Source organism: Clarias gariepinus, chromosome 9 (assembly GCF_024256425.1).
Source record: "Clarias gariepinus isolate MV-2021 ecotype Netherlands chromosome 9, CGAR_prim_01v2, whole genome shotgun sequence".
Taxonomy (NCBI): domain Eukaryota; kingdom Metazoa; phylum Chordata; class Actinopteri; order Siluriformes; family Clariidae; genus Clarias; species Clarias gariepinus.
In genome coordinates, this window is record NC_071108.1 from 9740890 (window position 1) to 9766578 (window position 25689).

At 36.6% G+C, this 25689-nt stretch overlaps 2 protein-coding genes across 3 annotated transcripts; both read right to left on the reverse strand.

The window, feature by feature from the left end:
• Window positions 1–738: 738 nt before the first annotated feature.
• ifrd2 (interferon-related developmental regulator 2) lies at window positions 739–14850 on the reverse strand. 2 transcript variants are annotated; one of them, XM_053504784.1, is made up of 13 exons: window positions 14349–14850; window positions 12605–12667; window positions 8737–8850; window positions 8220–8301; window positions 6148–6272; window positions 5890–6047; window positions 5022–5075; window positions 4288–4466; window positions 3313–3421; window positions 3019–3153; window positions 2283–2411; window positions 2089–2181; window positions 739–1918 (listed from the first exon to the last, which is right to left on the reverse strand). In XM_053504784.1, the coding sequence occupies exons 1-13, from the start codon at window positions 14392–14394 to the stop codon at window positions 1838–1840; spliced, it is 1368 nt and encodes a 455-aa protein (XP_053360759.1). In that variant the 5' UTR covers window positions 14395–14850; the 3' UTR covers window positions 739–1837. The 2 variants fall into 2 exon arrangements, with proteins under 2 accessions (XP_053360759.1, XP_053360761.1); XM_053504786.1 differs by lacking the exon at window positions 12605–12667.
• A 3494-nt stretch (window positions 14851–18344) lies between these two features.
• Window positions 18345–25689, reverse strand: amt (aminomethyltransferase). Its single transcript, XM_053504238.1, has 9 exons — window positions 25461–25689; window positions 23510–23677; window positions 23057–23137; window positions 22107–22238; window positions 20870–20948; window positions 20607–20752; window positions 20171–20351; window positions 19713–19868; window positions 18345–19189 (listed from the first exon to the last, which is right to left on the reverse strand). Exons 1-9 carry the CDS (start codon window positions 25581–25583, stop codon window positions 19011–19013), a joined length of 1245 nt encoding a protein of 414 aa, XP_053360213.1. The 5' UTR covers window positions 25584–25689; the 3' UTR covers window positions 18345–19010.

Genomic DNA, 25689 nt, shown 5'->3' on the forward strand with positions numbered 1-25689 from the left:
AGCACAGAGAACATGCAAATTCCTCGCACGCAGACCTGAGGCAGGAACTGAACCTGGACCCTGCATGAGCTGGTCCTGGAATATGGCTATAACATTAGGGAAGATAAAAACTGCATAAATGTATATTCATACAGTGCACATTGCTTGATCAATAAGTCCAATCTTTAGGATCCCAAGCAAAGTGAAGCCTCTTATTTCTGAAGTCTCACTAAGTAGTTTTCTTATGGACACATTTGTTTAATCTGTTAAATTTCCAGGTTTTGATATTGTGTTGAAGGGTTCTTAACTCAGTTTCAGTAATTGCAAATCTCCTTAGTTGTTTTCTTTGCTTGATGCAGCCCAATAATTTGACCCTTCTTTTTGGGCCAGGCAGTGTAATAACAGGTAATGTAAATACATTCTGTGCATGTTTTTAGCTAATACTAAATTAGTATTAAAATTGTTTTGGTATAAGAGGAATTAAATTATGAAAAAAAAACCCTTCAGGTTCTAATAAAGGCATGGCTGTGTTTTATTAATTATAGAAATGATTTCCAAGGCAAATTAATAAAAATTAGTTTATTGGGAGATGTACAGATCTCAGTTTTGATTAAAATGTCAAAGTAATGTGGAACTGTCTCAGTGAGATGCTGTAACAACACTATCTAAAATGTATACCTTTTGCTAAGAATTTTTTGCTGTATTCATATAAACATAAAGTGCTGCTTTAAAAATAATATCACATTTTCTAAATAACAGTTCAGTCATTTTTTTTTTATTGATTTATTAAAGTAGGCCCACCCATTGGGAGCAGAACCTTTACATTTTATATATAACAATTTAATTGAATTATGCAAAATTCTGGCATTTAATTTAGTCCAATGTATTGACAATTATAAAAGACTTAATTGCAAAAATGTGTAATCATAATTTCATCATTAAGAAAATACATTTCTGGCCTATTTCCCAACTGTAAAAATGTGAACAATGCAAGGTAATGTTAGCAGCTGTAGCAGGAAAATGGCTCTCTCCTGTCCATGTACTAACTATAATAAAAGAGGAATTTCCTCAGTGTCTCTAAATACTTTCAACACAGCATTCTTCCACATAAACTAAATTAATTGTTCAGAATGGATTGTGACAAATTTACTAGCTGCCTTCAACTCCCAATAAACCAATAATCAGAATCAGGAGAAAAAGATGATTTGTTGGCAGTGTGAGAAGACCTTTATACAATTAACAGCACATTTCAATTTTCATACATTTTTTCAGTATCAGAGATGTGCAGTGAGTTTGTAAAATACACATACAAAAGCTGAAAAGGATTTAATTTTTTGGGCCATTTCCCACAATTTATACACAACTCATTTGTTTCAAAAGTTAAAAAGTCTTGTGTTTTCCCAAATATCTTAATAAATTAGGAGATGCAATACATTTGACCAGAAATGCGCAATACAGCCTTGTAACAGGTCTTTATAAACGTACATTATTAAGATGCTTACAGGAGCATTACGCAACATTTCCCTTAGCTTATCACAGAGGATCTATCAAGACCTGCCCTTAACCATCACTGCACCTTAACATGTAGAAATACGACTCTCAGTGTTTGAAACGCTAAGGGAAACTCCTAAAGGTTGCGCCGTTAGTTTTAGGCTTCCTATTATTTATATTCAATAATGTTAAATAAAACTGAGGCACCACATTTACACACACATTCACTCTTCCTGACACACACACATGCACACACTTTGCATTGTCAAGTCCCTGGTTTGGCAGCTGCTGTTTTAATATTTCAAGTGAGCTCCTAAGAGGTGTGTAGTGTTCCCCTCTCTGGATCAGGTCATCTTCATCAGCACCATCACATCACGTCTGCTCGTTTGTCCCTCACTTTGTTCCGTAGTTTTGTCCGCGCTTTAAACGCAGCTGAATTGAAAAGGTGCTGTGGAGTAAGTTACACGCAGTAAATAAGCATGATTAGAAGCTTGTAAAAATGTAAGTATTTTGTTGGCCAGTGGTCATTCACATTTTGAATTTAGCCAACAAAATAAAATTTGTCTTCATGGCACTATTACAACCAGTTATTGTGCTAGAGTAAAGGTAAGAGGTTACCCTTTCTGTGCGGGAGATTCGGGTAGCCTTGACGGAAGAGTCGAGAATGAGTGGAGCTCCAAGTCCAAAGATATCTCTCAGTAGTGGGTTAACCTACAAAGAAAGAAAAAAAAAATCACACACAAAGATTTTAAAAACACTGGAATATTGACCAGATATGAATATTAATATTAAAAGTTCAGCATCTTCATCACCTGCAGGTGGTGGCTCACTCCAGACACCAGAACCTCTTTAAAGGCATCATAAATCCGGCGACGCATCCAACCGTCAAGGTAGAGCACCTCGACCCCAAAACGGACCTTCTCCTCAGAAAAATCTTCACTCTGTTCAGAGAGAAAAGGAGAATATAGCAGGATATGCACAGATTTATTACCAAAGTGCTTTCACCTATTAACACAAGATAAAAAAAAAGACATCAACATATAAAAAAAGACAATATTTTAATCATCTATTGTTAGTATCTATCTGTTTATCTAAAAAAAAATTTCCCCCAAATATTAACATTCCTGTAAACAGACATAACACCATTTACAGCCTGCTGGTTTGCACTGAACTAAAGCTATGTGTCACATGAACAATTCTTCAAACCAATTACCATAACTTGTTTGTTATAAACTGCACAATAAAGAAGTTTCTTAATTTTTTCTGTCTGGCTTTGGATGTTCTTCAATCCACAATACCCAGGTTTCAGTCATTTAATTCACACCGGCTGGGATTGTCTTTTGTTATTTATTGAAAATGCAAACAAGTTAATAAAAATATATTTACAAAAGCTGTTAAATGTTGTCTATGGCCTGGACTGGTAGGAACTTTGATGCTGACTAGGTTGACATCTTTAGGTACCCAAGTCATGTATTACATGGCAACACTTTTGCTAATGTGTCAAATATATACATTCCAAAACCAGCTGGTCGTCAAGTCTCATCTTACCTCGATGTAATGCAGAACTTCACGGAAGATGGAGCGCTGCTTGCGTCTGTCATTTTTGGCCCGATGTTTATTTCCGTCTGTTGCCAAACGCTTCAGGCTCTCGCACAGCATGTCACAATCCTCATACTCAAACTCCTAAAAGTGGGAAACACAACAAATAGCACTCAAAAAACTTCCCAAACAAAACATTACTTCAAGTTCTAAAGTCATACATTACACATACACAATGACATCAAACACCCTCGTGTTTATAAGCTTGTTATATATGAATGTGGAGCTGGTTGTGTGTCTCACCTCGTCAACTTCACGTGCCAGTTCATACAGCAGAGCGATGGTTTCTCCTACAGCAATCCTAAAGTTCACCTCACTGCTCTCCAAACAAGCCTGCAGCCGAGGCAAGTGACTGATGAAAGAGAAAGAGAACGCTGCTCAGGACTGTGATGAAAAAAAATGACTGGGGGGACTTAGAAATCACAGGCTAGAGTGATTTATATGGAGCTTTTAATAAAACCTTAGAATTACCTTAATTCTACTACTATCCCTCATTACTACTCATGTTACATGTCCTCATGTTACATCCATCACTCCCTCACCACCTTTTGTCCACTTGCGTATTGTACTTTTATTCCTTTTTTATTGCACTTATTTTATGCTAATTCTAATAAATGATTAGAATTATGTTAATATTAATTATTTCTTTTTTTACGCCTCATAATGTTGCTTGTTAGCAAATGCCTCAGTGAGTCATACTGGGATCCTGAAATTTGCATTTGATTATAGTGCCTGTATGAGCTCCAGGAAAGCTTAACTGTTAATACCCATGGAGAATAATTACTTAAGGATGATGAAAAACACAAGCAATGAACACTCAAGTTACGTGTTTGCTTTATACAGTGGTTCCTCAAAAAATAAATCGGAACTGCTGTTTAAAAACCGTTGTTGAAAATTTATGCAATGCAAAGTCTTAGAAAAAGAAAAGTGTGTCCATGTGCAATGCACTAACCCCTCTGGCAAGTCTTTTTTCAGTTTTGGAGTAAGGGCATAAATAAATGATGACCAACATGTAGACTTGTAAAAATGTAGACATGTAAAGTACTGCCTACTTTACTACAGTACTTTGCTCAAACTTGGTTTTAGGTTAGAAAGGTAACTGTTCTGAAACATACACACTAGATTTAAAGGCTTTATATCTTATATGTTTGTCTATTTGCAACAGCTTATAAACTATACAAAGTAAAAGTCATATTAACTGAAAAAGTTGTAACTTACTGGCTGACCAAGTTGTTGATGTGGGAAGCAGGACACAGAGTGCCGAGCAGAGCCCAGGCCTGTAAAGCAGCGCTGTGGAGAGCTGGAGTTCCAGGTTTGATAGAGGGTAAACTACCATCACCCAGAGGATATGCTTCCACAAACACACTCTCCAAATGCCCCATACACTTCAACAAATCCTGAGAGATGAGAAGTAAAGTTAACAAATATCCCTCAAGTCGTTGTACATACACTGTACTGTATAAGGCCATATTCACATTACAAGTCACATTGTTAAAAAAAAATCGTATTCAGATTCAGATCGTATTTGCATGTCATGACGGTTCACATTCATAATTACAAGTGACTTTTATCTGACTCTAATGTGGACACCACTGTCCTTTGAAATGACATGCATGCACCTATTCAGACATTTTTGTTGCAATTTGTTTTAAAACACATGATTTTGTTCGACCACTTATTCATGTCATCCCTCATCATGCCAACCCATAGTTGCAGTTTTAGATGATTTTATATATACACACATGATTTTATTTATATATATATATATATAAAATAAAATCATGTGTGTGTGTATATACAAATGTGACTCAAATCTAATCTGAAAAACATCACATTAGTGATACATCAGATTTGTGTCACATTAGGATTCAAAATCGTAATCTGGTAATGTGAACATAGCCTTAAATGCACCAATTGTAATTTTTCTGTGGTGTGAAGATGGTGGTATTTACTTCGGCGTTGTCTGATGCGGATACATAGCAGCACATGCCCAATGCCCGGGCACACTAAAGAAAAAGAAAGAGCATAATGAATACTAGAATAAACTCTAAACCCAATCCTTATAGTGACTTAGAAACAACTTTTGTCTTAAATCTTAACCTGTTAGATGGTAATAGATAAAATTAATTAAAGACAGAGTTCGGAAAAGCTCCTGTGTGAGCTTGCACATCTGGGTGTGGTATGCATGTATACATTATTGAACTGAACTGTTTATCGCATTGCAGTTCTAAAAAGATTAAACTTTGAGACATGATAAAGGTGCCCTTAAAAGCTTGTAATACATTATATGCTCAAGAGAACAGCTGGGAATCAGATTTTTTTTTTAAGTGACTAATTAAAGAACAAGAGGATTGACTGCTTGACTTTATGCTAGAAATTATGATGTTAGGTGAAAGATTAGGTGACTGGAAGTAGAAAACAATTTTATTTGTATAGCGCTTTTAACAATTGGCATTGTCCCAAAGCAGCTTTACATAATTAAAAGAATTATTTAAGTTTGTATGGAATTTGAATGTGTATGAATAAAAATGGTCAGATAGTCCCTGGTGAGCAAGCCGAGGGCAACAGAAGCAAGGAAAAACTCCCTGAGATTGTAGTAGGAAGAAACCTTGAGAGGAACCAGACTCAACAGGGAACCCATCCTCATTTGGGTGAAACAGAAAGCAGAAATTGATCTGCATTCATACTGTGTGTTAGTTGGCAGGCAGTTCAGCATAACAGTTGATGTTAATTGATGTTAATATGGAGTCCAGTCATATATGATTTATGATTAATTTAGTGTCACTTGAACAGTAAAACGTGTTGTTAGCTTAAACTCACACTCTGACGAGCTGGTAGGCTGGCACAGTTGTCAGTCAGGATTGTGCTGAGGAGAGGGCGAAACATCTTAAAGCCCTCCTCGCCTTCAAATCCTCCTCCCAGCTGAATACAGAGGAGTGTACACAGTGTGGCTGCTGCGGCCTGCTCCTCTCCCCCACCTAGACAGACAGACAGAGACACAGACAGAGAGACTTAAATGCGTTTTTCACAAACTTTAATTCCTTACCTTTCTTTCAACTCAAACATCCTAGTGCATACCTTTCTTCAGGCTGCGTTCCAGGCAGTCACTAATGGTTAGGCGTCTCTCCAGCAGGAAGTCGTCGAGCACTCTTGAAGAGAAGGCTAACCGCAAGCTCTCCAGTGCAGCTAGCCGTGTCTTCACACTGAGGGAAAACAAAAGAGGGTTTTATTGCTGTGAGTCACAGGTGCAGCAGATTATACATGGGTGAAAGATGCGGCAAGGTTTTAAAGCCGTTCAAAGGTTTCAAAGCAGTTTATGTTACAGGAATATTTTGATATGAACCCATAGAGAGTGTTATATGAACCCATTTCACTCATCTTCTCTTGTGAATGTAAAAAAAACAAACAAAAAAAAAAAAAACACACAAATAAGGGAGAAATGTGTTACTCCGAACACACAGACATTTTGGTGGTGTTTAGACCATTGTTTCCCAAACACTGGGTTGCAGGAGATTTTATTTGGGTTGCCACTGTCGTAATTTCTTTGTCTACAGTACATATTTTAGTCAAATAGGGGGATAGTTTACCATCACTGTCGTGAAAGTAACAGTAAAGGAAATAAAAACAGTGTATCACAATATAGTAACAATCCTATGTAGTCAGAAATAGCTGGGTTACCATTAGTTTTTTTTTTTTTATACAGTGGAACCTCGGATTGCGTGTAACATGGTTTGCGAGTGTTCCGCAAGAACAAAGATTTTTAATAAACTTGATTTTTAAATGTCTTGGTTTACGTGTACCAAGATGTCATGTAGCCGCATGAACTTCTTGTTTTGTCACCGAGCGTCACGTGATCACAACTGAGCCAACAGTTTTTCTCTCACTTGCACTGCGGAATTGTGGGTAATCGTCTCCCCTGAGTCTTAGTGCGCTCCCTCACAGGTATAATCAACATCCGTGCACACGTGTACTGTTTACTACAACACTGTGACCATGTGTGTACATCTTTTATTTTGTGTTTATATGGGTGTGTGTACAGCGCACGTGTACTGTTTATTATAACACGTGTGTGTGCGCAAAAGAAAGTCTCATTAGAAAGATTAAAGATCCATTTTCAATGTCAATTGTTAAAAGCGCTATACAAATTTAATTTAATTGAATTAAATATTAATTATTTTTATGTATTTATTTTTTGGGGCTGTGGAATGAATAATTTGAGTTTCCATTATTTCTTATAGGAAAATTTGCTTGAAAATGGTTTAAGAGTGTTTTTAAAATACGAGCCCGCTTCCAGAACGAATTATGCTCGTAATCCCAGGTTCCACTGTATGTGCAAATTCAAAAAAAAAAAACAAAAAAAAACAACAATAATAAATGAATAAAAACATTAACATTCGTTAATGCACATTAACGTGTCTCATGATTTATAAATAATGCCTATTGTGATTTGGGTTGTGATGGTTTGTCATTTTTAAAAAGTGGGTCCCTAGAGAAAAGTTTGGAAAACAATGGGTTAGGCAATAAGAAATAGTAGAAACACAGTCAACACCTGTCAAAATTATAAATGTTCAAATTTAAAAAATTACAATTTTATGGCCTAGTTTGACTCCGTTTTTTTTTTTTTTTTTAGAGCTGTCTAAAAGCAAAAAGCGAATGCCATTCAGATCAGATCCAGATCAGAGTCACTTTTGTGTGGTCCCAGATCAGATACATAGTTGATACATGGTCAAGTAACTTAATTGAAAACGATCAGATCAGAAATCATGCGCCTTTTTTTTCGCCTCTGGCATGTGTTGACAAGTCATTCACTTGTTGACATCAGTCAGCACTAGCAGCGCAGGGATTGCACAATAGCCCTAGAAAAAACAGCTGAAGAAAGGCATCTGGTTTTTGTCATTTTTCGAGACATCAAAAAATACAGCTGACTAACTGCTTGCCGTCCTTCAGAGCAAAACCCCAAGCATATTTCTGCCTTAAGATCGCACCCCCGGTTTGAAATTTTATGGCACGTTTTAAACCAGACGGCTTGAGCGGCTTCATAGGACAGACGCATCCACATTATAGTCAGATAAAACTCACTTAATTATGAAAGTGAACCGTTATTGACAAAAAAAAAAGCATTCCATATTTCAGTCTGTATTTTCAGTCACCTTTTGTCCATCAGGTTGTCGATACACTGCTTCAGTTTGTCTTCTGTTTCCTCCTGGGCAGTTTGTTCATCCACCACCTCACCTGCTCGACACAACACTAGGTTAAAACAGGATCTGGTGGTCTCATTGCTCTCATACCTTCATGATATGTCTGTGTGCATTATGGGGTTTAGCACAATAAACCAAAAAAAGCATTAAATCAAAATTCTTAAACATTTCTACAGCACACAATACGATGGGTTTACTGATCCTGTCTGGCAAACTGTAATGCTTAAAAAAAAAATTATGAATTTGACGACACTTATTTAATGCTGACTAAATTAAATAATTTAATACAAAGAAATACATCATTAAATTTTAACATTTTTATATGTACAAAAGATTGAGAACACAAAACCAATCTTATCAGCTGATTATCAAACAGGAATAATAATATTTATAAAAATTAAATAAATTAGGTGTGTGACAATTTATCATGATAGCAATATTACATCAGCAATATTACATCTGCGGATACCTGTTCCTTCATCCAGCACTGAGGCGCTCTCACTGGCACTGCTGTAGTGACTAAGCACATCAGATGCTAAATCATCATCACTGGCACCAGAGCCTCCTTTTCCTCCGTTCTTCCCTGAATAGGAAAAAGAAAAATAACTCAAAAACGTCCAAGACAAATGTGGGATTAAATGGGAAAAAAGGAAAGAAAGTCTTGACATGAGATGAAAAAGGACCACATGGAGAGAGATACTGTGACAGAGCATGCATTACTCTGACTACATGCACAGCCAAACACTCCTAAATATGTTTACAATCACATGCATTTCAGTTAATCGTCTTCGGATTTAGAAATTCTGTGGCTTCACTTTATTTAATCTGAACTGTACTCGAAGCAACAAAAATATAACAGTCATTATAAAGAAAGAAAAAAAAAAAACCCTGCCTTCGCGGCTCGTACACGTCATGTGTACCAAAAGTGTTTCAGAACCACAGGGATCAGTTTCGTGACAGAGCACTCGGTGAAAATAAAGATGGCAGAAGTGGACTGTAAGCATGTCTTTGATTTGGCCAGTATTTGACATGATTGTATATAATTTTTTCAAGGTTATGCAAAGCCTTGACATCATATCCAGGAGATAGGTCAATAAATTCTTGCAAAATCACAGGCTTTACTTATATTGTGTGAATGCACCACATGAAATTTAGATGTGCGTTGGTTTTCAGGAGGTTGGGGTTGGGGGGGTTAGACACGAGGTCCCCAGATAATACTAATCCAGTGCAAATAGGGTACAATAAGTTTTTTTTCTCTCTGAGAAGTAAGGATTTGTTATGTTTCTCACGATGACAAGTCATGCATAAAATTAAATGCGTTAAAACATTTCTTGTAAATCAGGGTATGTTGTATGCACATGATACATAAATATAAAAGCGTGTGGGGGCTCAGCACAAGACGATTAACCGAACAGATTTTGACGGTTTAATGAATCAGTTTCTGTCATATGACGTTGTTGGCAAATCTGCACTTGCAAATTCATAAATAGGGAACTATTTTTGTCTTTCTAGGTTTCTTATTCAGTTGTGTCAGGTCATGACCTTCTTTGAACCAGCTGACCCCTGTCACAACAACCAATCACACAGACAGAAACACACAATAAGCCCTCCTTTGTTATCCTGTAAACATCAGAAATTCTTGAACAAGCAGAAACATTCATCCAACCCCTCTGTCTAACAATCCATCCACTCCATTCATTCATTACTAGCTCTTCAACAAACTTTATTTTTAATTCACTCACTACAACAGCCTCTATAGTCAAATGTCATTTAGAAGCTTTTTTTTTAAATAGGCTTTTCTAATTAAAGGTCATCACTACCCTCTTCAACATACTTTCTATTTAATTCCCTCACTACAACAGTTTTTAGTTTAGTCAAAGGTTATTTAGAAGCTTTTTAAAAATAATCTTTTATAGTCAAAGGTCATCACTACCTCAACATTCTTTTTTTTTTTTAATTCACTCACTACAATAGCTTTTATAGTCACTGTACGAGACAAGATAATATAACACTAACATAGGGATAAATTGTGGACACCCATATTTCTATCTATCTATCTATCTATCTATTTATCTATTTATCTATCTTTCAAACAAAAAACAAAACTTCTGTTTGACAAACTAATAAGATTAAAACAATTAAAATAATTCTTTGTAAAATTCTTTTTTAAGCATTAATAGAATTCTTTAAAGTTTTAAATCTATGATTAGTGTGTTGCTGGAAATGTGGAAACGTTTTTGATATACCTGACATTTCTATTATATGACCCACCCCTATCCTGTATAGAAACAAATTATTCATATTGAGAATTAAGTAAAAAAAAAAGAAAGAAAGAAAAACAGGTCCGACCTGAAGCGTCCTGGTTAGCAGGTTTCTATGTCTGTCTTAAAAATGTTAGCAACCCACAGCCGACTATTCTCAGAAGCATTTGTGAAGTAGCTTTCAACCATACCTACTGAGACCAGCTGTTAGATTCCCTTTAAAACCGTGTCACTGTAATGAGTGTAAAAAAAAAAAAAAAGACAACCTTGTGTTTACCATCCTAAAGGTTTAGGAAATTAACATGTAAAATGTTCAGCTCTGACTGCATTAGATTAGGAATTTACATAACTGCAAATAATGTAAACAACATACTTAAAAATAATACGAAAATATTAAGAGTTTTATAAATCTGCACAGCACTAAGAATGCATGAAATAACCTGCATTGACACTGGCTATGGATTTGGTGTAAATATTAACCAAAGATTGCACTAAATCCAGCACATGCACATAAAAGTACACACAGATTCCTCTTCAGCCCTCAGCAGAAATTCAATATGGAGCAAAGATCTGTTCTGAAGCTTCATGGCAAAACATGGTCTGTTTGTCATTGTCATCAAAAAGGATGCATTAAATCAGCGATTTAATAATAACATCAAAGGCCACAAATTAGAAAAATCTTTAAAATACTTTAAAATAGTTTTAAGGGAAAAAATGCTACATTTTAACTGTCCTATATGTACATGAATAAAACACACCAGAGTGACATTCTTGCAAACTTGCAAACAAAAATTACCTGCGGTGATGTCGCCCTGTTACATGTTTATTGTTATTATTTATGTCCCAGAGTGTTTTATGTTACCAAAACCCCAGCAAATGTTTTATATATAATTTCTTATAATGAAAATTATTGTTTTTTTTTTTATTTATTTGTAGCTACATTATATCTGTAGTTCCTGATAACACTGTATAACATTATTAGTTATAACAGCTAAAAACACTTATTCCAGCACCAGCCTTTTCTCCCCTCTCTTTTTAAATGATTAAGACAAAAAAAAAAAACATACCTTACATTACTAAGAAATCACACACTAAAGACATTCCCACAAACAAAAGCATTACAACTATACAGATATGCATCTGACAACTACAGGCTCTAATACTTAAAACAAACTGTACAAGCTGTAACTGTAAAACAAACATCTCCTGAAAAAAAATGCATTACAATCCCCTGCTCATTTAATTACTACAGAAAAGATTGTAAAATTGTAAAACCGGCAGTCAGAACTACTGTCTGAGAACCAACACCTTTTGCCCAATCATATTCAACAGTAATGAAAGAATGTCATTGAGCCTATTGGATATTAATCTTTTAGGTTGATTAGACAGGATTAGTTAGCAACCTCTGGACATTTGTCATACAAAACAGATAAAGCAGCTTATATGCACAGAGCTATGACCTCTGTGACACATCACACATTTACGTTTCAAGATAGAAAGCTCCAGTGAGGTTAAAAGGGACAAAAAAAACTAACTAACTAACTATGACTAACATAAGGAATAAGCTGTGCACAGAGGTTGTTAACTGTCCAATCTAGCACATCTGATTCAGGCAAATTATTAATACTTAAAACTTGCACCACGTCTCCTTTGAGAGCAAATTAAAGACATGAACACAATTTAATAATGAAATCCCAAGTCCTACAAAAGATTTTTCTCACTTTTCATCTCATTTAAAGTGTTCTGTCTTGATGGATTCTTTTGTTATTCAGATAATTATGGAAAAGCACTGATATACATATACATTATATGTATACTTATATATACGTATCCATATAATGTGCTGCCTGGAGACTACAACTTCTAGAAATGGTTAGAAAAGTCAAAAGTGTCACTGGTTTGGAACCATATGGAGAAAGATGGATGTGGATGGCTGAATGAAATGTGCCACATGTTAAAGCGTGTTAATGTGTGCCATTCACTATAGCGCAACAGACAGTAATGAATGAAATACAAGGGCGCATTTATGATCAAGGCAAAACATGGAAGGGGGCGGGGGGGTTAACCAGTCGCTACCTGGACGTGGCAGTGCCGCCTTGGCCGAAAGCTGCAACAAAAGTACTTCCTGTCGAAGTGAGCCTAATACAAGCCAACAAGAGAAGGATAAGACATTCATGTGACAAGATTAAGGCTCTACACTGATTATGATTAAGATTATGATTGTGTCTCAGAGAAAACTGTCTGTTTTAATCAATTTTATCAGACATATCACTTATTTTAAATGAGGCCTGATAACACTGAAACAATCCTGTGCTGATTACACAGAATTACCCAGCAATTTTGCTCTGTATTTAAGGCAAATAATTGCATTTACAGAATTATTTAACAGTAACAGACTGAAATTGAATATACCTTCATGGTAGTGAAACTGAAACCTGTAACACATAAGCGATCAAAATATCGCTTGGTAAAACTTTTAATTTTCTTGGTAACTTGTCAGGGAAAAGATATATGAATTGATATGATACGGTTGTTAAGAAGTGCATGTGTAAATGTGTATAGTGTAATGGAGTAACAGTCATTTTTACATTTTACACTCTACACTGGAGTAATGTTGAATTTTCCTATCCAATTACTATGCAAATTATTACAGTAATAATGTGATTTGGATAAATAGAATGTAAAAACTTGAATATATGAAATTAATAATTTACATTTTAAAAAAGTGTACACTGATTAGCCATATTATGACCCCCAGTAAAATATATTGATTATTAGTCGTCTCTACCCCCACAAAGCTGTAATGATCTCTGTGTTCTGACACCTTTCTATTGAAACCAGAATCAACCTTTTCCCTTAATTTGATCTACAGTCAGACTACACAGAAAAGCCTTCACTCCACATGTTAGCCTTGGCCACCCATCACATTGTTGCCAGTTCACCAGTTTTCCTTCCCTGGATCACTTTTGGTATGTCCTGACCACTGGAAACCAGGAACATCCCACAAGAGTTGCTTTGACCCAGTTGTCTAGTCATTACAATTTGGCCTTTCTCACCGTAGTTACATTTTCAATATCTCGTTACAATAGCGGCTGGGATATATTAGGCAGCAACTGAACCATTTTTCTTGGAGTTGATGTGTTGGCCATGGAAGCTGGCATGGCGTTAAAAAAAGAATGAAAAAGATATGTTGGCGGCAGGAAAAAAGGGCCCAAATATAAGGATTTGAGTGACTTTGACAAGGGCCAAACTGACCGGGTCTAGAGCACCTCTAACACTGCAGGTCAAAATGATAAAAATAGTAATTATAATAATATGGTTGCTGGTTGTGACTGAAAGTTGTCAGAACACACAGTAGAAGAAAAAAAAAAGGGGGGGCAGGGACCTAGTAAATATTAGACAGGTTGTCATAATGTTATGGCTGATCGATGTATATCTTGTACACAGTTGCTTAACTGTGATAGAGCTGATTATTAAACATGATCTAGATCTGCTTCTGATTCATATAAAATATGATTATTGATTAAAAAATACTACATTCTAATCTTGCTTATGGTAATATTTTTATTATTATTATGTAATAATAACACCACCAACAATGAAATTATTTACTTACAACACCACTAATGAGTTATAATCTAGTTCTGTGTACTCAGAGATTAGCCAGATACTGTGACTTTTATTTTAAAAACAAAAACAGAAGTTTCATTTAAAACACACACACATATATATATATATATATATATATATATATATATATATATATATATATATAAACACAGCAGGTTATTCATGATGTAAATATAGACTTTACACTCACCCTTACTTGAAGTGGCCCCACGTTTCCCTTTCTTGCTCCGCGGCATGTTGTCAGTTGATCCAACACAAGCTAATTCTGCTTTAGCTGCTCTCTCACACTCTCTTTCTCTCTCACACACTCACATGTACAGCGTTACGGCGCGCTTATAAACCGAGAAAATATAACCTTTTGTCCTGACTTCCACCTCAAAGTAGTCCAATACTAGCGAATCGTCAAATAAACTCACTAACTAGTTCAGGTTAGTTTTACAACTTAGTCGTGACTTCATCACCCACGTTGTCGAACCACTAATATCTCTGCATACGTGTGTGTGTGTGTCATTCCCGGTCACTCCCACGCTGAATTTTCTCTTCTATTTAGCGTGTATTATCTGTGATTGTCTCCCGGTAACCGATATCTTATACCAGGCTGTGACGGTAAATAATTCCCAAAATGTTTTAGACGGAGTTTAGCGCACGTTGCTGCTGCAGTTTCCACCATCTTCTCCCGGTAACGGCCAACAGACCCGGCACGCGCCGCCTCTTTCCAATGCAACGCGTAGTGCCATATGGGTAATGTAGTGTTTATACACGTAATAGCGATAGCGCGTAAAGCTACGAGGCAATGCATTTCCCAGGATTCCGTGCGGCTATCAGCTGTTAGATTAAAAATGTTTAGGTGATGACGTAGCCCGCCAAGTGCTTTAGATAGAGACAGCGAAAAGAAAATCTATTTTTGTGAATTTACTGACTTTATTTTTTACTGTATGTGCCCGACGTAAAACAAACAAAAAAAGTGAACACTAAATATAAAACACACTAGAATATTACAAGCGCAAGATAAGTAATTTATCCAACAAAACAGGTTTTATGTCCTGAATCCAATCAAATGACAATGTGTACTTTCTCTACAGCCTAACGCCTTAAAAAAGTCAAATTGTATATGTACACTGATTAGCCATAATATTATGAGCACCTTCCTAATATTGAGCAGGGCCCCCTTTTGTCACAAAAACACTAATGCACTGTGTGTTCTGACATCTTTCTATCACAACCAACATTAACCTATCAATTTTATCTACACTAGCGCTTCTATTGGATAGGACTACACAGGCCAGACTTCGCTCCTATCAGTGAGCCTTGGCCACCTGTGACTCTGTCATTAGTTTTCTTTTCTTGGATTACTTTTGGTATGTCCTGACCACTGCAGCCCAGGAACATCCTACAAGACCTGCAGTTTAGGAATTGCTCTAACCCAGTTCTCTAGCCATCCCAATTTTGCCTATGTCAAAGTAACTCAAATACTTATGCTTGCCGATTCTGTTTTGTGTACTGAAGTAGTTTATCCGTTCAGCTTTAGGACATGTTTTATCTTGGTTTGAGTAGAGTTGGATCCAGAGCCTATCCTGGAAATACTGGGTGGGAGGTAGAAACGCACCCTTGACAGGATGCTGAGTCTATCAAAGTGCACCAGTTATGCACCTTCATACCTAGGGGAAGTTTAGTTTAACATTTTTTTAGTTTTTGGAAGAGAGAAGGAAACTTGAGAACCATGAGAAAGCCCACACAGGGGAAACTCCACAGAGACAGTAACTTGAGCTCAGGATCAAACCAGGGGATTGCAATCCTTATTCATATTTAAACAGTGCTATTATGACACTTTATAACGTGCCACATTTGCACAGGTTAAAATTTTGTAACTACAAACTAAAAAATCAGCAGACTGAATCTGTTATGCTGTTTGTGTGTCCTGTGTTGACATACTGCCCATTCAATTTATTATAGATTTAATATAGTGTTACACTATTTTTCTTATTGTCTTACACTTTAAACTCATTTTACAGTTTCACACATTATTTAGTGCTTCATGCTGTACTCTGGCTATTCTATCTGCATACACCAATTTGCCATTTCATTATGACCCCTCACTTAATAATGTGTAGGCCCCCCCTACTTTTCCACCAAAACAGAAATGACCTATGTGTCCTGACACCTGTTTTGGAGATCAGCAATAACCTTTTCAGCAATTAGAGCTACAGTAGCGCTTTTATTGGATCAAAGTACATGTGATCACAGGTGAATCAGTGAGCCTTGGCTGACCCTTTTGTCAGTTTACCAGTTTTAAGTACTTTTAAGCACCACTTTCAGTCGGTTGTCACCACTGCAGACCGGGAACATCACACAAGAGCTGCAGTTTTGGAGTTGCTTTGACCCAGTCATCTGGGCATCACAATTTGGCCCTTGTCATAGTCACTCAAATCTTTATTTTTGCTCATTTATTTTTTTATTTCCAACACATCACAAGATATTGTATCTGTAGCTACTTTGACAACGGCCAAATTGTTACAGCTAGGGTCAAAGCATGTGCGTATGATGTTCCTGATCTGTAGCAGTCTGGACATACCAAAAGGATGATCTAAGGAAGAAAAACCTGTAAACACGGCGACATGATAATGAGCAGCCAAGGCTCACTAATACACATGGAAGCAAAGCCTATTCTGTCCAATTAACCTAATTAGCACGGGAAGAACATGCAAACATAAACCAGAGGCGAAAAACAAACCCAGACCCTGGAGGTGTAAGGCTACAATGATGACTACTAAGCCAACGTGGCACCTTTTCTTAAAACTAATAAACCATAATTATCAAAATACAATTAAAAACCTTTGAAGTATGCCCCTTTCCCTGCCCATCAATGTACCTTTCCACTGGTTCTTCAAATCATCCTGAAAAGTTAATATTTCTTGAAGTAACTGTGCAGCAGTCACCCCTTAACCCTTATGCATTTGCCTCATTCCACTCTATTCTCTCTTTTTCCAGATCAGACCACACAACACCATGCAAGCCCTTCTTTCTCATGTTTTACATATTACAGATCAAGCCAATGACTGCTAAGAGAAAAATTGTATCATTTGCAACTCTTACAAGAATAGCAATGCTACTGTATAGACACAAATAATTCTAGACTAGCAACACCCTCCTCCATCTCCACCACCCATGCTTCAGGCTGTCAGAGATTTTTTTTTTTTTTTTTAAGATAAGATGGCAGTTATTAGCAGACAGTTCTTCTTGAAACATGGTGCTATACACTCTTTCCACACTATATGATTTCCCATTATCTGTCCCGGAACTTGTAACCTCACATTGCCTAAGGGAAACTCTAATCTCATAAGTTGATTTCTTTTCTTTACCAAAAATACATTGATCAGGCATAACATCAAAACATCCTAGGTTATAGATTTCTCTTGTGCCACCAAATCACCTCTGCCTCCTTTAGACATGACTCCACAGGACCTATGATAATGTGCTGTGGTTTCTGGCCCCAGGATGTTACCATCAGATCCTTTAAGTGACGCAAGTTGCAAGGTGGGGCCTCCATATACTGACCTTCTTTGCCCAGGGGCATTCCACAGATCAAACTAAGATCTGGGGAATTTGGAGACCAGATCAACAACTTTGAATTATTTGCCTGCTACGCTCCATACACAGCAAACTGGAATGGGGAGGCTACCCATAATCCTTTCACCAGTTTACTGGTACTTAATTCATAACCAATGTTATTCAATTCACCTTGCAGTGGTGTTGGTGTTACAGCTGATTAGTGTATGCCATTTATTTTATTATGCTCTTTTCTTACACTTATACAATAACCTGCTGGATAGAAAACAGTGTCTGGCATTAGAGCAGCCAGTCAACAAAGACCGTCTTACTGAGATTCATGGTCAACTGGAGACTTTGCTTGTAATGTCTTCTAGCAAATGCTAAAACTATAATTATGTGCAGGTGAATCCCTAAAGTTCCTAGTGATTTTAACTAACATGATAGGAATTATTTTACCTAACATGCAAGTCAGAATGTCTAGTTAATTGTACAAATGCTGACTTTATCAATCACCTGATAATTGTAATGTTAAAATTACAGATGATTTAATTTATGTAGAAAAATTGAAGGATCTAATCAGGATCATTTTACATAGAGGAGGCACCACATAAACAATATCTTACCATGTCAGTTTATTACTAAGGGAAACATTTTTATTGCTATTAAATATTTTCTTAGACATTTTTAGATTTCATCTTATACTCTAACAATTTAAGACATTTAAAAGTGTAAAAATAATAATAATAAAAAAATGTCATTGAAATTTTGGCCCTTGTTTGGTTTCACAGTTTAGAATAACAAAGCAGGAATTAATTCTTTGCAAACCAAAGCACAAACTTAGCAGTAGCAAGACAGACTTTAAATCAAATTCTAAACTATAATCAATAATAATTACCACCACTTAGTGCAGCTACGAGTTAGAATTGGACAAATAAAAGCCTCTAACTATAGGAGACAACATGTATTTATAATCTTGCTAGTAACTATTTGCCCTAATGCCACCTATATGTTGGTCAGTATTATTAAGCAAAGTGTAAAAAAATAAGCTGAAGGTTTATCTCTGAATTACAATGCATTATAGAATAAAACAACAAATTTGAAGCATAGTATTTAAAGTATACTTGTACATATGAGCATGTTTGTTTTGGAATGTATATGCTGTATACTCCAGACTCCAGGCCTTCTACACATTCACACAATATGACAATACTGTAATTGAATTTAAAATACAACTATAGAAAAGACATCTGTCTACCACTTTCATTGAATATCACTCTCCATTAGTAGATTAATTTTATTCTGTTTACTGTCCAGTATAATAGCGTGTAGGGACAAACGGCATCTTGCTGATCACTGCTGGTACCACCTTCTTCCTCACCTCTACATGAACAGATGTTCCTAATTTACTGAAACTTGTTTCTACATAACCCATGGCAACATTTTGCTTTAGGCAGGGAGAAGGGCATCCACTGGTGACCTCACCTGAAAAGAAGAAGAAATGATGATGCTTTAAAGTAGACATGACTCACTGAAAAGAATGAATACCTCTTTAACATGAGGCGTGCCCTAACAGGTTAATTTCATGGCTTTGTGCAATAAGGATTTTAAAGCTTGGTGGTTAAAAATAGCAATAATTCATATAGGAGAGCACCAGCTATGTTCCTCCATCAGATGACAAATATCAATTAGTCTTTTTCCTGTAGTTAGAAGCCTATTGACAGTTACTACGTCAAACAAATAAGGTTATGTTAACTTGGGTCGGCTTTACCTGCCAGCACAAAAATGGTCACCTACATACAACAAACAACAAATACATGACATTGATCAGATTTATAAGATCACTCGTTTTTTAAGTTGTCTTAGGTTGTTTCTGTGACCAAACAACAACAATAATATATAATAATAAAAATAATAACATGCACATTTTGTACCCGTTTATTCTGCTAGCGAGAGAGCGGTGTATTGTCCTCTACTAATTAACAATCGCTGATAGCATCTGCATTACCTATTACTTTGCCTTCAGGGCTAAGGATGGGCGTGTGCTGTCGAACTGGTGGGCCAGTAGACATAAGCCCCACTCTTTTCCTCTGAGTCTTAGCTTTGATCTGTGGAACGATGACATCAGCTCCAGGGAAATCTCTCGCCTGCCGACGACGCTTTCCTACAACCATATGCAGCAAAATTATAACATCCCCCATTACATCCCAGTTTAAACTATTAAGTAATTTCTCTGGGACTAACAGGAAAATGGCCTAGGCACTTATCTGGACATATCCATGCCTGTGAATGAAACCCCACAACAATTAAAAAATATCATAAACAAATATGTTTAATCACTTAACAATAAATACTGTATATATGTAATGCACATAAATTAGACATATTGAAAAGGGTGCAGATTTGCCCCCACTCACTTGCACAGACATTCAGTAATACATATAGTTTTGCGATATGAAAACACACCTATAGTCCATACGAGACTTGCTTCCACAGGTGTCGTAGTCTCATCAATGTCGTTGCCATAGAGACAGAGTCCTGCTTCCAGTCTAAGGCTGTCTCTTGAACCAAGGCCAGCTAGTTTTACCTCACTATTGATGAGCAGTTTCTCCATTAACTCTACCACACTCCCACAAGGAACAGATATCTGAAATAGATGCAACTTATTTTTATAGCAACTATATAATTAATACTGTACTGTATATAACATGGTAATATAATATATAAAACTATAATATAATACTATAATATAATAGATATAATTAATACTGTACAAAATATAATACAAAATGCTTTGTGTCATATACGTAAGAGGTTTATAAAATCCAGTGGGTTTCAGGACTGTTCTGTACTAGGCTACCTACAGTACTGTATTTCTTTTCCTATTTTTTGCATCACACACCTCAACTCCATCCTCCCCTGTATATCCACAGCGAGTGATCCTACAGTTCTGGATGCCAAACACTGGGGTCAAAACACTGGTCATAAAGGTCAGCTTGTTGAGGTCGTCACACACACCTTCCTGTAGCACCTGTGCTGTTGACGGACCTACAAACACAGACAAGAGAAATATGATTAAATACTCACATGAATGCTTGCTTGTGTGATGATCTATTAAAAACCTGCAAAAATCTATTCACATGTATGCACAGTGAGCAGTCTTACCCTGTATAGCAATCAAACTCTCGTCTAAATACTCTAAATCAACATCATGGCCTGCAGCTTTAAACCGCTGGAGGTTTGCCTAAAAAAACAGCAGAAAAAAAAAGAAATAAGTAAAGGAACCACAAAAGGTAACCACGAGCCCTCTAGCTATAGTGCTGGAATATCAGGAAAAGCAGCACTTCAACATGATAAGACCGAGGTAACCATCTAGACACATCATATCAGCACATTCCATATGATTGGATGGAGAGCAGGATATTAATGGAAAACAATAAATACTTTTTTTTTTACTACATTTATAATAGAAGCCCAGCAAACGCAACTAATACAGACATGTGCATTGCAATGGTTCTAGACATCTTGAAATTGTGATGTTTACATAATATCGGCATTTTTAAATGAGTTTACTTTCAAATAAGATGCTTCGAAATGTTGCCATTCCTCTATGATCCTACAGGTGGCGCTCTGTAAACTATTCACACATTGTGTAAAATTAGAAGGGGGAGAGGGGAGCTTACTTTAGATTCACACACACACACACACATACACAGCGCCTGCGTGCACAAACGGAAACACTTATCTGTCGAGATTTATTTTTACTTTTTGTGCAGGTTAATTTGTTTTATTTTTACTTAATATTTTGTGTTTATTATTTTGATGTTTTATTTTTTTGGACTGTGGAATGAATAATTTGAGTTTCCATTACTTCTTGGCAAATGGGCAAATTCTAATTGGTTTACGAGTGTTTTGAAATACGAACCCACTTCCAGAACGAATTATGCTCGTAATCCAAGGTTCCAGTGTATTTGCCAAATTTTGTTCAGAATTGTAACAAAATCTAAAAAAATTTTTTCGATCAGCATCTAGATATCACGATAATATCGTTCAAGATAGTTCCTGGTGATTCTTATCTCTAGTGGTCACTTGTGGTCAAAAACACTGTTTTAGCATAAATGGACACGTTTTGAAATGTATCCATGTTAGTACAGACTAAGATGTATGAGCATAAAAAAAGCGTTGTTATTTTTTAAAATTTATTTATTTTTACACACAACCCTAAAACAGTCACTCACTGTAAAAAGGCAAGTGCATGTAACTGCAACTATATAATTAAAGTCAGTTAACACTCAAACAACAAACATTTAACCCTTGTTCACCGTTTATTAAGATATTAGCTTATACCAAGAGGACATTTGACCCAGCGTTGTCCCTGTCCACCCGACTCTCTACCACTTACCTCCATATGAGCAGAGTCTTTGTCAGCACAGCCAGCGTTGGACACCACATACAGATAACCCTGATCTGTCTTAGTCACTATCAGGTCATCTATGATGCCCCCTTTATCGTTGGTAAAGAGGGACAGCGTGCCCTAGAAACACACAGATCAGAGACCAATGTCATTTTAACCTCCTCTACTACTGTGCCTGAAGCAAATCCACTGTTCAGTCTTATTCACATAAACTCAGCTGCCAAATTATGTTATGTTTAAATAGCTGGTACAATTTCTTCACATTGTACCATAATAGGACCTAAAGAATATAAATGCTCAGCTTTGGAGAGCACTGCATTTGAGACATATACAGATGCTATGTAAAATTAGGAAATAATTATTTAACCAAATAAAGGTTGTGTAGGTCAAGGTTTCTGTTAGGCGGTAATTACCAGTTACTGAACATTAATAGAAAACTGATAAACTAAAAAACTTGTCAAGTAATAACAAAGTAATACAGTCCAGTAATACACAACTTATATATAAAGCCTATTACTACTAACATTTCAGGAATACACCAAAGGTGTTATGGATACAGTCAATGCCTACTTTAACCATGAAGTGATGAGCTAGCAGCTATCTCTCTCAAGCCGCTGCAGATATCTAATTTACTCATCATCTACACTGCTTTATCCTGTACACAGGGTCAAGGGAGGGCCTGGAGTCTTTTCCAGATGCCTTAGGTCCAATCCATCACAGATTAGAGATTACAGATGTTAATTATAGCCTACATCCAGGCATTAATACTATGTTTTTGCTCAATTGTTAATGTTCGTTAAATAATTTAAACTGATTCAAGGTTGTTGTCATTCTTTCATCATTCTACATGTACATTTTATTTACTCTTTTAACATACATTATTATATTACAAAAAATTATAGCGTGACTCTTGTGTAGGTGTGCACTTATTTGATCACCTGGTTGTCCTTCAGCTCTGCAATGTCTCCAACAATCAATGACTCCATGAACTTTACTCGATCTTTCCCATGGACTTTGGTCTAGGAGGCAATAAGACACAATCAAGCTTACAGAATGAACCAAGAGTAATCATGATGAAAGCAAATGCAGAGTCAATAATTTGCACACTGATTAACAATTGTGTGGCTGACATACACTCAGGCCTACTTCACACCAACGATGAAAAATTTGAAAATGTGTCTTTTCAAATCAGCTCTCTAAAGTGGACAAATCTGAAAAAACATTTATATTGAAACGTTTGGAAACGACTATGCAGCCTTTTCAAAAACAATTCAACAAAATGACGGCATGCACGAATACCAATTTTTATATTCCATTTCCGTACAGAAGTGGTCGAACATTAAAACAGCTTTTTCAAATTTCCATGTTGCATAGACTTAATCTACACAGACCTGTAGCATGTGGCTGACATCGAAGATGGAGCTGTGTTGGCGTGTGTGGAGGTGCGAGCTGATGTGGCTGTCTGTGTACTGCACAGGCATGCTCCATCCTGCGAACTCCACCATTTTACCTCCATGAGCTCGGTGGAATTCATAAAGAGGGGTTCGCTTCAGGGCCACCTGGGTGGAAAGAGATGGTACATACAGTATATTTTCTAGCAGCACATTACTTGTATATGAATGTTTTAATTTAAAAATTATATTAAATATGAAATGCAGATGAAAGGCAAAAATCATGCCTTTCATACATGTTACTGTATTGTTTGTTGCTCTGTAATTTATGCACATTTTATATACTATTGTTCAAAAATAACAAACTAATTGAATTGACATGATATAAAAGAAACTTAGTCCCTGATCCACTTCACTGGCTGTATTCCACTTAATGTTTATGAAGCAATAGGTAATTAATTATGTGGCATCATCACTAATGCTTCACATGCAGTTGTTGCAACACAGTGTGTACTCGAAGTAAAAAGTGACCTTTGGGCCTTGAAACTGATTTATCAGCCCATGTACAGTCACCTCAATCACAGAGACTCTTTGAAACATGCTGAACGCCATGGACTCAATTCAAAAATGTTACATGATATTAAGTAGAAAAACGATATCGCAAGTAATTCACAAAAAAAAAATTCATGAAGTGCTTTGGTATATTTGTGACTTAAGAGCGTGTGTCAAGGTGACCCACAGTGATTCGAAACTTGCCAGCTATAATTATTTTTTGAGCAAGCATTGGTTCAATAGAAAAAATTTGTTTCTGTAGAGGTGCACCTAAATGCCAGGACTCAAGGTTTCCCCATCAGAATATCACACAGTATCAAACTGTCTCCGCTGGCTCACCTTCTTCTTAAAGTGAATCCCGATGCTCTCTTCCCTAGCAACACAAGCCCCCAGCCATCCATATGCTTTAAAAAAATTTAATTCATGAGGACCACCTTCTCCCATTGCTCCATAATCCATCTCCGATTTTTACATGTCTATGGGCATGTATTGGTACAACCCTGAGACAAAGCAACAATCTTTACAGTGGACGAAGTGCATGTGTATCGTCTTTTTTGACATTTACAGCATTGTGCATGAAGGATTCGTCCCCAGGGGCCAGACCAAATTTTACTGCCAGGTTTTAAGGCATCAGAGATGACGTTCGACGAAAAGCGACTGTATCTGTGGCACGCGAATCTTGAAACTTTTTGATCCATTTTTGTATATGCATAGTCAGGAATTTATGTCAATAATTTAACTATTTCTTTTTTAAGGTAATAATTAAATAGAGGGTAAATATTGGCAAATATTCTCTTAATGAGATTATTTTTCCACTTATTAGTGTTAGCCCATATTAATACATTGAAATTAAAAGATGCACACTTAACAGTTAAGCATTGCAGTATAAATAGCAGCAATAAGTGTCCAAATAATCCCAATGTGTGTGTGTGTTTTTTTTTTTTTTTTTTATAAAATCGTCCAGTTCTAGAGTGTGTTTCATTTCTCTGGAATGTTATATAAAATGTTAACTTAAAATAACCAAAAGAAATGTGTAAGGATTTTATTAGTTTTTTGAATCACCCTCTCCTCTTTCTCTTTTCTGTTGTTCATTTGCGCGAGCCTGTTTCTGCTCTCGACTCTTCACGGTGCAGCAGCTCGCGCGACCCAAAACACAGATGCCGCGCGCATTCCTCGCGCATGAGCGCTCACTGCACAGCAACCACACTGAACAGAGTCTCATATGCACAGTGTGGCAATGCATTAAAAACAGATTCACTCCGGGATTTTCTCACTTGCTCTCATCAAGGCTGTTACACGAATTATTTCTCAGCAACAATGTAACCGAGTAGTGCAGACTATCCTATTTGCATTATGCGCACTTTCAGAAAACTTTGTTGATTCCCCTAACCTCACTTACTTCGGTTGATCCGTGTCTCTCCTGTTGTCCCGTTCTCCCACCCAGTACTGTAGTTTGAAGGAATCCACCCGAACCTCGGCCCCGAAGCCCACTCCGGCCGCTCATCAGCCCCCGAGCCAGCATCGCGTTTCCCTCTCACGTGCAGCTGCTAAAACTCCTGAAAAACCTGCACGGTATTCCAGCGTCAAAAACACTCGTCTTTTTGCGTAAAAAATGGAACGTTGAATGC